Source organism: Plectropomus leopardus, chromosome 24 (assembly GCF_008729295.1).
Source record: "Plectropomus leopardus isolate mb chromosome 24, YSFRI_Pleo_2.0, whole genome shotgun sequence".
Taxonomy (NCBI): Eukaryota; Metazoa; Chordata; class Actinopteri; order Perciformes; family Serranidae; genus Plectropomus; species Plectropomus leopardus.
In genome coordinates, this window is record NC_056486.1 from 6,012,494 (window position 1) to 6,027,359 (window position 14,866).

Here is a 14,866-nt window from a genome sequence, read left to right on the forward strand (position 1 = left end):
TGTTTAATTTTCAGTATTTCTTTATTGGTTGTTAAAAAATAACTGACTATGTCTCTTATTTGCTTCAATAGCTTTTGACAGCATGCAAGCACTACATTTCCTTTCTCATGAAATAATAACTACAAGCTCAGAGGGAGGAGAAAAAAAAGAATAAATAGGAGAAAAAAAATAGCATCACATGTACAGGGCCACATATGAATAAAAAGATAATGACAATAATATGAGAAAACACTTTATACTAAAATGTATTGAAGAACAATTGAACGTCAATATCTGCGTGTTTCTATTATAATGAATAATAGCTGCATAATGAATAATTCATATATTATGTTCAATTAATAATTAGTTTTGGAGGTTTTTAAGGCCTACATCCTTTAAATTTTCAAAACAAAGTTACAAAGTGATTTAAAAATAAAAACGGGATGAAAATAGTAAAGCAGAAGGACTACAGAATATAAAATATTCCACTTTAGGAATAATAAAACAGTACATCAAAAGGAAAAATGTGATTTTTTAAGATAGAAAAAAACTAGACATTTAAAACGATATTTTAAATAGTTTGAATTCTTTCCTAATATTAGAAATAGGTCTCTGTATCTATAGTAAACAATACAGCAGCGTAATAAGTGTACATATGTCAGTGGACTCCTACACTGGCCAATAAGGGGAGGGCACTTCCCTTTTACCATGCAAATACTAACCTGTTATTTCCTCTCTGCCCACTGTCCCCAGTGCTGCACCAGTGCAATGCCAGAGCTGCAACATTAGCACCATCATTTTCCCATTTTCACAACCCTTAAGTGGGGCAACCTGTCGTCTTTTTTTACTCTCCTTTCTTTTCTTTTCTTTAAGCAAGCTGCTGCGTTTTTTCGGACATGCCTAACATCGTGCTTTTTAGCGGGAGCTCGCACCACGACCTGTCCCAAAAAGTGGCTGATAGGCTGGGACTGGACCTGGGAAAAGTGATAACGAAGAAATTCAGCAACCAGGAGACATGGCGAGTAGTTTGTTTATTTGTACGCGACGTTTTTGATTGTGTTGGTTTGTTAACAGTAACATGAGATGGTTGTGTCTGCTGCTAGAGCTGCTCGTGTAGCTCCAGCCTCGGTATCACATGTGGTTAGTTAGCTTGAAGCTAACAATAGTTTACTATTCAGCGGGTAGAGCTGTGTAGTCTACACGTGACAAGCTAGCCTCATGTAAACACACCAGGCTAGTAGCTGATAGCAGGCTAACATCAGTGCGTCCTTTACCGGACAGCTTTACCAGCTCCTGTGATAAAGCATTATTTTAGCTGAGTTTTTAGCTAACGTCACCAAATCTGCCTTTTACAGCTGTTAGCCGTTAAATGACCCAGAATTAGGGTTGTCGCGAAATCACGTAAAGATGTATTTTTGCGTAGCATGCTAACTACGCTAACGTGTGTTTCTCCGTGTGACGGGGTGATTTATGGAGGAGGCACAAAAAAGTGAAAGGCCAAATTTTTTTTTAACATGTTTTACAAAGTGTTCCCCACAAGCACCCTCATGTACTCCCAACTATGTGGACTAACCCTTAATGGGAGACGAATTAGCTGCTTTTTGTTAATGCCCCCCTTAAAATGTTAGCTTAGAGCTAGAAAGCTGCTAGTTTTGAAGTGGGAACAGATTGTTCGGGGATACAAAATTTGACGTGACACCTCTTAGCTAGACGGACAGCGTCAGCTAGCATTAGCACTGAAACCTGTTGGTTGGATTAAAAAGGGATTAAGGCATCGATGCACTTTATTAGACAACGTGGTTAAGGCACAAATGCTGTCCAATATATGCCAAAAAAAACATTTTAAACGGAGGGAGAAAACGCTAACTTAAGCCATGTTAGCTGCTCAGACAAATGTATTAAATGTCAAATATTGTCAATAAACTGAAAGAAAAACTTGCAGTTCTTAAACGACAATTAAACGACAACCAGTTGCAAGAAAATATTTTGGTGAACTGATTTTTTAAAATAAATAGACTTAAAAAACAACTGGAAAAAAGTTGTGCACTTAATAAACTAACTAAAATAAAATGAAAAAGGTGTACAGTAAATGTCAACAAACACAAGGAGGTATTGGTGCATTTTTTTTTATTATTGTTAATATTATTGACTTTACTGTTCTAAGCTTATCAAGTCTTGCCCTTGACAAATACTGCAAAATTATATATTTTTTAAAACAAATACTAAAACTATTACTGTTACTATACTATAAAAACATAGTTAGCTGAAATAAAAATGAAAATTACTTTGGGAAAAAATAAAGACTAACTAAAAACGATTATGTCAACTAAAATAATTGAATTTGTCTACACAACATGCATGAAGAGGCATTGGTGCATATTTCTTGTTACTGTCTACATGACTATGAGTCAGTTTCCACAAATTGTTGTTTGAATTTTATGTTTTTTATTCTTTCCTCTCACAAATACCTCTCACACAATAATTGAACAAAAAAGTAAAGCTAAACCAATAAAAACTAAATATTTTGAACAACAAAAACAAAACTGAAATTCCACTCTAGAAACTAATTGAAACTGAACTGTAATGATAAAAAGAAACAAAATGAAAACTACTGAAAAATACAGAATAACTCTGCATTTTTTGCAACAGCTATCTTAAAGCACATGCACTTAATTTGTTCTCATTTCTAAAGCAGCTGAGCTAACCATGAGTTGAATTACAGACTGCACCCACAGCATTTTTAATATTAGCATAATAAATTACTTAATTACTTTTATTGCTTGTTGGCCTCCATAGGAGTCAGTTAAGGTCAAGTAGGGCTGCAACTTAGAACTATTTTATTATTTATCTCCCTATTAATTTATTTCTTAATATATGAATTGGTTTGACAATAAATGTAATTTTCCAGAGCCTAAGGTGACAAATGGTATTGTTTATTTGACCAACAGTCCAGAAATCCAAAGAATCATTGATTGTTTAGTAATGGCTGCAGCGCTCGGACCTTGTTTGAACCCTTTTGCAGGATGACCTTTCAGCATCTCACTGGCCTGTTTGCTCGACTTTGTTATCTTGAATTTATCATTTCACTGTGAGATGCAGCTGTAAAGTCAGCATGTGTTTAAATGTATCTGTGGCTTTCGAACCGTCTCATCTAAGTGGGTTTTGTTGCTTTGATTCAATAACAGGAAACTCAGTGAGCAGGGTTTTAACATGTCAGAGTTAGATTTAATTCCCTCTGCGGTTGCTCACTGATGCACTCACTACATTGTAATGCACTCTGGAAAAAGCATCCTCTGAACAGCATATGTTGTTTTCTAATCTTTGTTTTGCATGAAACTAAAAAGTGCTTCCAGTTTCCTCGTTTTAAATGGGGCTTGTAAAGGTGTCTTTTTGACCCCTTTATCTCCTATCAGACCCTCTCTGCTGCAGATGTTTCCACCCACGACTCTAAAATCCAGGGAAAAACTCAGATTATCTGTGCACATGTTTCTCTCTAGGGAACACAGCTGTTTGGACGACACAAAGTGCAAAACAGAGATTATTTTCTCGTCCTCACAGACTATCAGGGAGGTGAGAATGATACATTAATTACGGCTCTTCTCACAGGTTTTACCAGGTGACTCGCGGGTCAAGGACCAAACACTGAGGGAGTGGATTCCTGGGAAAGACATTTTGTTTGTTTGCACAGAGGGAAACTTGTATGGCAGCTTGTGTTTTAATATTAAGCCTTTGAGAAAGTTGTCTTATTAAATAAAAAAGGCTTTTGCACACAAAAAACATTATTCTTTTCAGAGTAAGGTATTTAAAATTTTTGTTTTTTTATTCAGAGTGTCTATAAATCTTAAAAAGTCTTCCTATGAACGCCTCAGCACAATACCTTTAATGCTAGAATAAGAAAAAAGATTCATTTGTCAAAAAAATCGGTTTTAAATCTGCTTAAAAATTTTATTGCAAAGGTCTTAAAAATCATTCAATTTAAGTGTCTGATATCTGAAGAGTAGACTCCAGTAGACACACGGCCTTTACTCAATGAAATACCTCACCCATATCCTGCAAGTTCAAACAATGCGAGAGTCGTCCTTTATTCACAGCGTTTCACTACCTTTACAGACAGATTTGTTCGTGCTTTAAATACTTAAAAAAAACAAAGGCCTTGTGACTGCAGGCTCTTTATTACTGTACATGTCCAGTGATCAGGTGACCGGGGAGGACCCGGTCTTCCCCCCACACAGGAATGTTTCACACACACATGCTGTCTGCTTTGGCTGCTCTGTGTGTGGCAGGTTGACTGTGTGTGTGTGTGTGTGTGTGTGTGTGTGTGTGTGTGTGTGAGAGAGAGACTGGCAGCTCAGTTTTTACCTCTTCACAAGTTTTTTTTTTCTCAGTCATCCACGGATGAGCGGAGGGACTCAGCCCAAACTTGTCTCTTAACATTCACAGCAGCTCAGTCATACGTAACTTTGTGAACACTCACTGTGCATACATGTGTCACTGGAGCTTAATTACAAACTTTGTGATATTTAAATTAGGAAATTGATTGTTGCAAGATATTATAATTGCCGTCCAGACGGTTTTTCATAACCTGTCATTAATAATGAATCAGTTTCATTTAGACATGAAGTTTCCAGGTTCACATCAGCCTGAGATCTCTGCTGACACGTTTCCCTCTTTATCGTTCAAACAGTGTGGAAATTGGCGAAAGCGTCCGCGGCGAGGACGTCTACATTGTGCAGAGCGGCTGTGGAGAAATCAACGACAACCTGATGGAGCTGCTCATCATGATCAATGCTTGTAAGATCGCCTCCTCGTCCCGCGTCACTGCCGTCATCCCCTGCTTCCCCTACGCCCGGCAGGACAAGAAGGACAAGGTACACACACACACACAAACACACACCACCGTCCTGTTTCATCTCGTTAAACCTCTTTATAACGACACTTTAAACTCCCCTATTTTAGCCATTATAATAGAGCTACTTCTAATGAGTATGCTTGTTCCTAATTAATATTTAGATTATTTTCTTTATCATTTTTTCTATGAAACATTAAAAAACAGTGTGAAAAGCCTGCTACAATAGCCTAGAGCCTCAAGACGCTGACGCAACCAACATTTCCAAACCCCAAAATATTACATTTAATATAATGTAAGAAGAAGGAGGGCAGCAAACCCTCACATTTTAGAACTTGGAAATATCACATATTTACTTAAAAAAAAAATGAGTGAAACAATTTACTGATTATCAGAATAGTTGCCAATTAATTTTCTTATCATTGCAGCTCTAATTTCATAATTGTCTAATAAATCATTTTTTAACGCTTATCTACTTGTAAAGTAAGTGGGTTTTAGTGTTTATTAATGTGTTTGTGTACATCTATAACTCCTCTTGTTGAGGCTGCTGTAGAGTAAATGGAGTAAACCTTTTTTTATGCTTCTTTTTAAATACATAAATCTGTTTAATTCACATGTGGCCAGGGTTTCCTCAATCTTGGAAAACCTGTAAAAGTCATGGAATTCCACAGTCTTGTTTTTGAGGCTTGGAATCAGACATGGAATCTGTAAAATTATGGAAAGTTTTGGAAAAGTCATGGAATGTTGTTGTGTGTAATGAAATTGTTGCTGTACTCCTTCATAGATAACCTGTCATGTAACGTCGCACAACGACAAACTTATTTTCTGTCTGTTGACATAACGTAGCTCGAATACGTGTCGATATGTGAGTTTCTTTATGTTCTCTCTGCATTCTCTCTCAGAGAGATGGAAGTTGTTGCTTTGATCGTGGTAGTTTATAGGTGACATGATCATATTTGTTTCTGAGAAAGTAGAAAGTGGTCTGAGGTGGGACCTTCAGCTGCTCTTATAATAATTTGAATTCAGCGAGCCCAGCGAACTTTCTGTTGCCATGCTGCCATGACACACATTTGACCGAGCTCACTTTGAATACTGGCGTTGTGGTTTACACCGGCTGAATCTGAGTTTCTGCAGCCGTCTTTGAGGCTCTGTTTTTGGAGCTTCCATATAGTCTCCTTGCGGTGGTGAGAAGTGGAGGACCTGCAGGTCTATATCCTCATAGAATTATAACTCTTTCACAAACACCTCAAATGTCCTGACATCTGCTACATCGCAGGTTTTATGAACATTTATACTTTGTGCATTCAGGCTAAGAATGAGTGAATATGACAAGCATTGCGGCTGCACCCTTAAGATGAACATTAAAAGTTCACATTTCCCTTTCAGCGCTGCAGGTTGACATGTTACGTAACTTTACAGTGATGTATTATTAGGAAAGCTTGCATGTACACTGTGTACACGCTGTCACTGCAGCCTCCACTTTGCAGTTTGAGCCGTTTGCCGCTCTTGGAAAATCTGAAATTGAGATTCCAGTGGGCTGAGAAACTGGTTCACACAACCGGCTTATCTTGTAAATCATTATCTTGTGTTGCCTCAGTTGTTTATGCAACGACAGCCGCAAATCAGGTCCATGTGAAGCAACAAGAGAGCTCCACGAGTCGGCACCTGAAGAGAGAGTTTTACTATGAGTCCTCTCCTGTTACTCCTCTTCTCTCTCTCTCTGCCTGCACATAAGTTATTCAGTATGTTTTCTTTCATTTTAATCACATAACTGAAGCATCTGAGGGTCAGAGCTCTGCAGACACTTTGAGACTTTGGACAAAGATTTCACTTTGTAAAACACTTGCAGGCGTTCTGCAGGACTGTTTATTCTGTATACACGTCCTTTTCACATTTGATCCTCCTGTCATTATAGTGCATTAATATTCTTTTCTTTTAAACATGTTGTACAAAAGTAAGGAAAAAAGAACACCCTGCAAACATTTTCAGTCAACAATATAAGTATTTTATGTCCCAAAAGGAATAGAAAGAAGTGAGTACTTATCATGTCCTTCCTCTTCTTGAGTATATTTTCAATAAACCAAACCTGTATATTCCAACTTTCTGCTCCAGGTGTCACCAAACACCTCAATAAAATCAATAAAAACGGTGGGATTTCTTGGCACTAATACTTCAGATATATCGGATATCCGTGTTAATCGATAAACTGCTGAGAATATTTCTTTAACACCCTGCTGTACTACAGCAAAGCTAATAAGGTATTTATGATACACCGGTTAGTTCGGTGCTGCTGCTGCATTTCACCACCTGCACTGGTTTGGAACTAGCGAGCGGCGCCACTCATAGGACGGTGTTGCTGTGGAAACCTTCAGTCTCCTCACAGGTCGCACTGATGAGTACGCAACTTCATTTTGACCCGAAACCCCCTTAAGCATCGTTAGCTGTCTCTGTTAGCAGCGCAGCCAGTGCCGCCAAGATAGTTCGCATTGCTGATAGAGTTTAGCAGCTCAAAATGAAGTTGCTTACTAGCTGACGCCACCTAGGGGGAGTCAGGAGGATGGCCGCCATGTTTCAGCAGCAAGGACCAATCAAAACTGCAGAGGGAGCGGCCCCTAGCTACCGTCAGGCTGGTGCACAGTGCAGAGCAGCCGAGGCTAATGTTGGCTAACCAGTGTAGACCAGCCGGCTGTCTGCCTGCAAAGCCACAATAAAATAAAAGACAAGACATCATAATATAAAAACAAATATAAATACAGTTTTTGCTTTGAAATGTGGCGCTAAATCTCACCGAGTTGATTACCGGACTAGAAGTGAAGCCGTCCTGTATTTCACAACATTTTTTCTTAAATCTTAACCAGCTCTGAGGCTCAACGCCTGATGTGTACGTTTACGCGGCTTTGGCTTTTGTGCAAACAAGCCTGTTGCGAAAGGTCTGGTTTCTAGAGTGACAGACCGTAAAGGAAAGACAAAGTGTCCTTCAGTAAAACAGAGCCAGATGACAGAGCTCTTACGGAGGAAATCGCTTCTGAACTTCCCATAAAATCATTTTGACAATTGATTTGCATGAAAAAGAAAGCGGAAAAACCTTCCAGTCTTTTTAAAGCTCCAATATTTTTTTTCTCACTTACTTACCTCAAGCGACTGTGTCTTGATGCTTGTCCCAGAGTCGAGCACCCATCTCAGCCAAGCTGGTGGCAAACATGTTGTCTGTGGCCGGCGCCGACCACATCATCACCATGGACCTCCACGCCTCACAGATCCAGGTCAGTGCACCGCTCATCCGCTTTAATTCTGTTTTTAAACGTCTTCTTGTGTAAAGAAGACTGTATAAAGTTAGTAATATATTGAGTCGATGTAACAAACTGCTCTAAGCTTTTATTTAAACTTTTGTGAAACTTGGTAGATATTTCTTTATGTTTATTTGTTGTTATAACCACTACAGTTAAAAGACCAGGACTAATTTATAATGTAATAAAATAACTATACGTATCATTTGAGGAGCTCTTTGGTTCGCTGTAAAACGAGGGAAGGTGGCATAATGTTTTATTATTATTGTTATAATTATTATTATTATTATTATTGTTATTATTGTTATTATTATTGGAGGTGCAATGAGTGCCACAGACACATCTGTTCCTAAACTGAATTTTGTAAACCTAAAATTGAATGCAGTACCTGATGTAAAATTGTCAGTAACTGTTGTGTTTTTTTTTTTTAAGGGCTTTTTCGACATCGCTGTCGACAACCTTTACGCAGAGCCGGCTGTCCTGCAGTGGATCAGAGAAAACATCCCGGAGTGGAAAAATTGTATCATTGTGTCTCCAGATGCAGGTGGAGCAAAACGGTGAGACGCAGTGAGATTCAGTGACGCCTGCAAAACGCTGCTGATGTGCAGTTTGTTTAGATTAACTTGGTTTGCAGGTTGCACCTTTTTGAGGGCAGCTCCAGCTGATTTCTTCCTCAAGGTCAAATCAAGAGTCAATAAGAGTTTTTGTTTGACAAGCAGTTAAAGATTCTTTCTTCCTGTTTCTCTTGTCCAGTGTGACGTCCATCGCAGACCGTCTGAACGTGGACTTTGCTCTCATCCACAAAGAGAGGAAGAAGGCCAACGAGGTGGACCGCATGGTGCTGGTGGGTGACGTCAAGGACCGCGTGGCCATCCTGGTGGACGACATGGCCGACACCTGCGGAACCATCTGCCACGCCGCCGACAAGTCAGTGTCATTTAAAGGCTTTTATTGTGTTTGAGGAGTTATGGACATGTCAGGCCTTTAACCTGAATTGAAACTGGATCACAGTCTGTTAGCTTTTGCACAGCAATGTTGTAACTGCAACCTGTTGACACCAAACTGATAAGCTGCTTTTATCAATTGAGACGTTGCTCTTTTGATCCATTAAAGAAATCACTGCGTCATGAAAATGTCACAGAAAGACAGAAGACAGTCTTTCTGTGACACAGAAGAAATTGCATTATAAAGCAAATAAGTTCTGCATTTCAATGATTATTTAATAATTTTATTTTTCCTTCTTTTAAAGGCTGATTGATGCTGGAGCGATAAAGGTGTACGCCATCCTCACACACGGCATCTTCTCCGGTCCGGCCATCTCCCGCATCAACAGCGCCCCGTTTGAGGCCGTGGTGGTGACCAACACCATCCCACAGGAAGAGAAGATGAAGGCGTGCCCGAAAATACAGGTACACACATCACACACACAGGTTTCTGGCTTCGGACGTGTGCAGTGTGTTTGTTTTTAAGGCTGTACCAGCACTTGAGCAAATGTTGTGTTACGTATGACAACAAAAACTACATTTTGGGCACCTAGGAGCCTCTCTGCGGTAAGCTGCACTACACGTCTATGGAAAGCAGCAGTGGCGGCTTCGAGCTGTGTCTGTTTGATTCTGCAGCAAAGTGCGGCCAAACTAAAAGTTTGGGATAGTTTCACTTATAGCTGCAAATTTTGGCCAGAGAATTCCTGCAGCCAATCACAAAAGCCCTGTGACCTCTGCGACATGCTGACCGATGTTAAACCTTCAAAACCTGAACAAATTGCTTTGAGTTCTTTCAAAAACATGGGAAAAAGGTAACAAGCAACTTGCCATTTGGAAAATAATTTCCAAATTTTAAAGCTAAAAATTGAAAAATGTCCAGAAAAAGTTATTATTATCATAAATATGTATTTAAAGTTATGTTACAGAATTTATTTCTCTACAAGCACTTTTTCAGTTAGTTTTCTTGTTGTTTCATATGGCAAATTTTCAGATCATTTTCTTCTGCTTTTTACTAGTTTCTTGCAAATTTTTGTGCCATTTCTTCTTAAGTTGCTTATTGCCTTCTTCCCATGTTAAAAAAAACAAACAATAAATCCAATTTGTGCCAACATGCCAACAACATTGTTAGTCCCTCCGTGACACTCATTGGTCATTTTTTATTTCCACCAAGGAACCGCTGTTTTCTTTCACAATGCCAGATGAATCAGTCAGCGCTGCAGAGTCAGCCCATTCAAAGGTGTGGATCCAGGCAGCCAGTAGTCAAGCCCACGATATCACTGCAATACTGATATCAAATTATTTGTTTGATTTTCTATTCCACCCCAACTTACAATTTTGCCATGAAACTGAGCTACAGTACCTCATCTGTAGTGAGTAATAAACAATAGGGAAAAAAGTATAAGCTGATGAAATTTCATCAAATATTAACATTTGTGATGTAGAACTTTGTCTCCCACAAAGAACTTTATTTTAAACGACAACAGTGACATCAAGTGGTTTAACCGTAAACTGATATTTCTCCAGAGTAGAAACTGGTTCCTTTTTTGTTTCAGTGTTTGTTTCTTAGTTAATTTAATTTACTACGCTAACAATGTTAATTTTCATTTAAGTGGTTCACAGACCTGCTTCAGGTTTCTTGTGCATTCTGTGCTCTGTTTCTTTCTCAGCTCCTCGACAAGTTTTTCCACCTCTGAGGCCACATTTACACTCGGTATCAATGTCCTCTGTTACTGGACACATTTACGGGACATTCACATCTGATCTACAGGTCCCACAGTTACTTTAACCTCAGGAACACCCAAAAGCTACAAATACTTTTCCTTCAGTGTCCCTGAGACGGGGAAAAATGCATGAAGTGTTCGTCCCACATGATGTGTTCGCGGACCAACAGAAATTTGAAAATCTAATGATAATTTCTGTTTTTACAGTTTCTGGCTGTGAAAACTTAAATTTTTTTCATTTTTTAAAATTTTTTTTGGTGGGCTCATGGGTTTGGAAGACATGCTTTCTTTAAAAATGTCCAAACATTTTAAAAGATAAAAAAGATGTATCGAAATGTTTAGAGAAATGGAGAATTGCCTTTTTTTTCTTTTAAATGACCCCAAAAAAAATTAAGGAAATAAGCTATTGCCAAAATGTTTTACAGAAAAAGACAAAAAACATTTGAAGAAAAAAATTGCCCACAGTTCTAATGAATCTATTAAAATTTTAATAGTAAAAAATGCCAAAAAAAAAAAAAAAATTGCCTACAGAGGTCCTGGCTAAGCCCCTAATATCCTTAAATCCTACAAACGCACTTAATTCCTGCAATATGTTTTATTTCATTCTGTTGTAAGTTCATGTGTGATTTAGATTTTGTCAAATAAAATTGAATATGTGGTCATTTCTCTTTTGTGGCTGAACAGCTGGGAACCACTGCTGTAGACGTCACATGAGCAGAAGAGACTGAAATGAAAGATGTAAAACTCAATGTGAGAACGAGGCTTTATTTCCCTCATGCGTTCGACTCGTTTCCTCCAGGTCATCGACATCTCCATGATCCTGGCCGAGGCGATCAGGAGAACCCACAACGGCGAGTCAGTGTCCTACCTCTTCAGCCACGTACCTTTGTAAAGAACAGAGCCGGCGGCCTCCAGCTCTCTCTCTCGCTCTCTCCCCTCCTGTCGGGCTGCTCTGCTGGCACTTTCCGCCACATATCCTCCAGCAAGGCTCGAAAAAAAAAGGCCTGATGGTTTTTGGCCATGTGACTGTTTCAAGGTCACGTCCACATATTGTCTTTGACATTCTCACCCAGGAGACAGAGGGAAACATCACCTCCTTCTCTGAAGACCAAGTTTGTATTTATGAGTATCTCTTCTTTTTTTCTTCCTGTTTATTATTTCCTCATGATCGGCACGGCCTTCACTTCAACCAAAGGCTCCGTTATGTGTTATTTGTACCTCATGTTGAACTCACTTTGAATGAAGCATCCCTTAATGTCTGATTAGAAATATTTTGGCCCTTTTGGCTTCACAAAATCAAAAAAAAGATAAAAATGTGAAAAATTTTCTCCCTTAAGTGTTTGCTTTAACAGCACCTAAAATAACAGATTAACCCTGTACGAGCTAATGCTATATGGATTGTAATGCTTAGTGCTATTATTGGAGCACAAGTGGAAATGTGCCGACACAAAAAATGAAACTTAATTTACTCACTTTTTATTTTTAGTGAGCGTCATGAATGTGCTGAAGCCTCGTACCTCTGCGGTGTCATTCCTCCCTCAAAAAGCTGCTGTCGCCCAGTGGTGGCTCACCCCTACAGCAACCTTCTCCTTCAGTAATTGTGCTTAAAAAAGATATGGAATTAACTTTTCTAACTCTGACAGGTCTGTTGTTGATTCAAAGTGTTGAGTACGAGGTGTTGTTGGGTGCTTCACCCATATTCCAAAAGGTCATGAAAAGAAATTGAGCCCAAAGCTTGTTATAGTGTTTAAGGTTTCAGCAATGATGAAAATGGTGTTATTGTCATCGTGTTTGAATAAAACAGGTTTCACATGTTGCCTGTAGCTGGATTAAAAAAGAAAAAAAAAGATGGGAAAGCGTGATTTAATTTTTTTTTTTATATATGTAACACTTCGAACTGTTTCTTTGACAATAAAGCTTTGACAATGGCTTACAGACGCTTGCCTTAGCTTTTTATTTATCAGAAGATTTAAAGGGATATTACAGCAATATTGTTTTGTGTATTTTAAAAGTTGGTGACTTTCTGGGAGACACACTTTCTTTCTTTTATTGTAAAAATGAAGAAGTGGATGTCAGGATACCCTGGCTTCCTGAGTTGTCTTGAGCACAGATCAAGTCTCTAGTCTCCCCCGAAAGGCTGCATCCTAAACATCCCATAATGCAACTCAACATTGTCCCTCTCTCGTAAATGCTGTCTTTTAAGTCAACATCCCCAGTTTGTCGTGTTAAAATTTGTGACTGAAGCTGAGATAAGCCTGATGACATCACATTATCATCATACCAGGTGTCATTAATACATTTTTGTAAAATCAGCAGTTTCCTTTTATTAGAGAAATAATTAATACAATTATTTTAACACATTTTATACAATTATTTTAACACATTTTGACAGCTTTTAAGCTGTAATTTTGTCACTTCATAAATTTGAGCTTGAGGGTTGTGGCTTAAAGCTCTGGAAAATTTGAATTAAGTTGACCTCATGCAAAGTGATTTTTTTAAATAACATAATTTGAAATAGTCATACCTTTATTCAAGTCCTGCATTCATATTCAATTTTCAGGTACTCGAGTGTTTCCATTTACCTCTGCTTTGTATGTTTTCCTCTTTTTTAGCTGACAGGGTACTTGTTACTTTAAAGTTTCAGTTAAATAACTGAGGCTCAAAGAGGTAAAACTGGAGTTTAGAAATCTTTGTATGGGTATTTAAAACATTTGAATACCTCATCTAGAAATAAAGAAGAAATCACATGCAAGAATCTAAAAATTGAGAAAATTCTTGATGAATTAAAGTCGCAGGGGTCCACATTTAACAACAGCATAACAATTTTATAACATTCATTTATGAACGCCCCATGAACGCATGGACAAAAACAGAGATTTTAGTTTACTGAACACTGGATGCTGGCTGTGGAGAGAGCATCAATGAATTTTCACTTGTTCTTTAGTTCCTTGTCAGTACTAAGAATACTGAATAAATGTGTGTGACAGTTTGTGAACGGACATTTTAATATAGTTTTGCTGCTGTTACACGTGGACCCATTTGACTTCTATTTATCACGAATTTTTGGACTTCAAAGGTGAAGGCTTGCAAGGCAGCATAATGTGAAGTATGCCTTTGATTTTAAAGCATATACTTCAAAGCAAATGCTTGCAAATGTACAGTTTTATACACAGAGCTAGATGGTGATAGCAGTCTTACATAGTAAAATACATGTATTTTTTTGTTTGAATGCATGACAAAAGAAACACTGAATTATCTGCTGAGACATGAACTGAGGATGAATGTGAAGCTTCCACCAGGGGGCGCTCTTTCTGCATAAATGTGCATCCAGAGCAGCTGCAGACAGATCACAGTGATGAGGAGACATAATGTGCCATTCAAGTCAACAAGAGAGTCATTTTCACACCAAATGCCGATGAACTAATGGTACACTTTAAATAAAACTACCATGTCTATGTTTAACTAAAGTGTAGGGATGATGTGCTGACATAAAACAGAAATAAAATAGTTCTGGAGTGAAAAATCCAGCTTCAAATGGCTGCTGTAGAGCAAAAAAAAAACAGAAATAAACCCGTTTATTTACATTTTACGCAGCGGGAGATGATTTGAGGCTCCTTTCAGGGCTGTTTCAATGTGCTTTCTGCAAAAGGATGGAGGGTTCATGCCTCTCCAGCAGGGGGATGCAGGAGGATGGGAACTGGTGATGTCAGATGTCATTAGCATATTTCTGACTATATGTATTGCTTGCGCAAAGACGCGCCACTACTGCTGCAACGCACTGACCAGAGACCATCCAGCCATCAGCCAACACTTCGGTAAGATCCATTCAACAATTACATTTTATTATTTGGGCTTTTAACGCGTGCAGATAGAGGAGATTAGTGAGAGGAATTTGGCACATGCGCTTGGATAAGATGCTGCGCCAAATTAGGGACAAAATATTTGATAATGAAAGTTTTTTTGCATATTGATGAATAAAACAGAGCTAAATGTGACAGCAGATGAGACGTGCGGTGCGTCTTTGTCTTACGCGCACACATTCACGCATAC

General features: G+C 38.5%; 1 protein-coding gene across 1 annotated transcript; it reads left to right on the top strand.

Annotated features, from left to right (window-relative positions):
- The first annotated feature begins 701 nt into the window (after positions 1-701).
- Positions 702-12,751, top strand: LOC121962744 (ribose-phosphate pyrophosphokinase 2). Its single transcript, XM_042513031.1, has 7 exons — positions 702-997; positions 4,664-4,847; positions 7,990-8,088; positions 8,545-8,669; positions 8,866-9,039; positions 9,362-9,521; positions 11,616-12,751. The coding sequence occupies exons 1-7, from the start codon at positions 876-878 to the stop codon at positions 11,706-11,708; spliced, it is 957 nt and encodes a 318-aa protein (XP_042368965.1). The 5' UTR covers positions 702-875; the 3' UTR covers positions 11,709-12,751.
- Positions 12,752-14,866: the final 2,115 nt, after the last annotated feature.

Coding starts and splice junctions, on each gene's coding strand:
- LOC121962744 (XM_042513031.1), top strand. CDS start 876: ATGCCTAACATCGTGCTTTTTAGCGGGAGCTCGCACCACGACCTGTCC. Junction 8,089..8,544: donor TCCACGCCTCACAGATCCAG/GTCAGTGCACCG, acceptor TTTTTTTTTAAG/GGCTTTTTCGACATCGCTGT. Junction 9,522..11,615: donor AGGCGTGCCCGAAAATACAG/GTACACACATCA, acceptor CGTTTCCTCCAG/GTCATCGACATCTCCATGAT.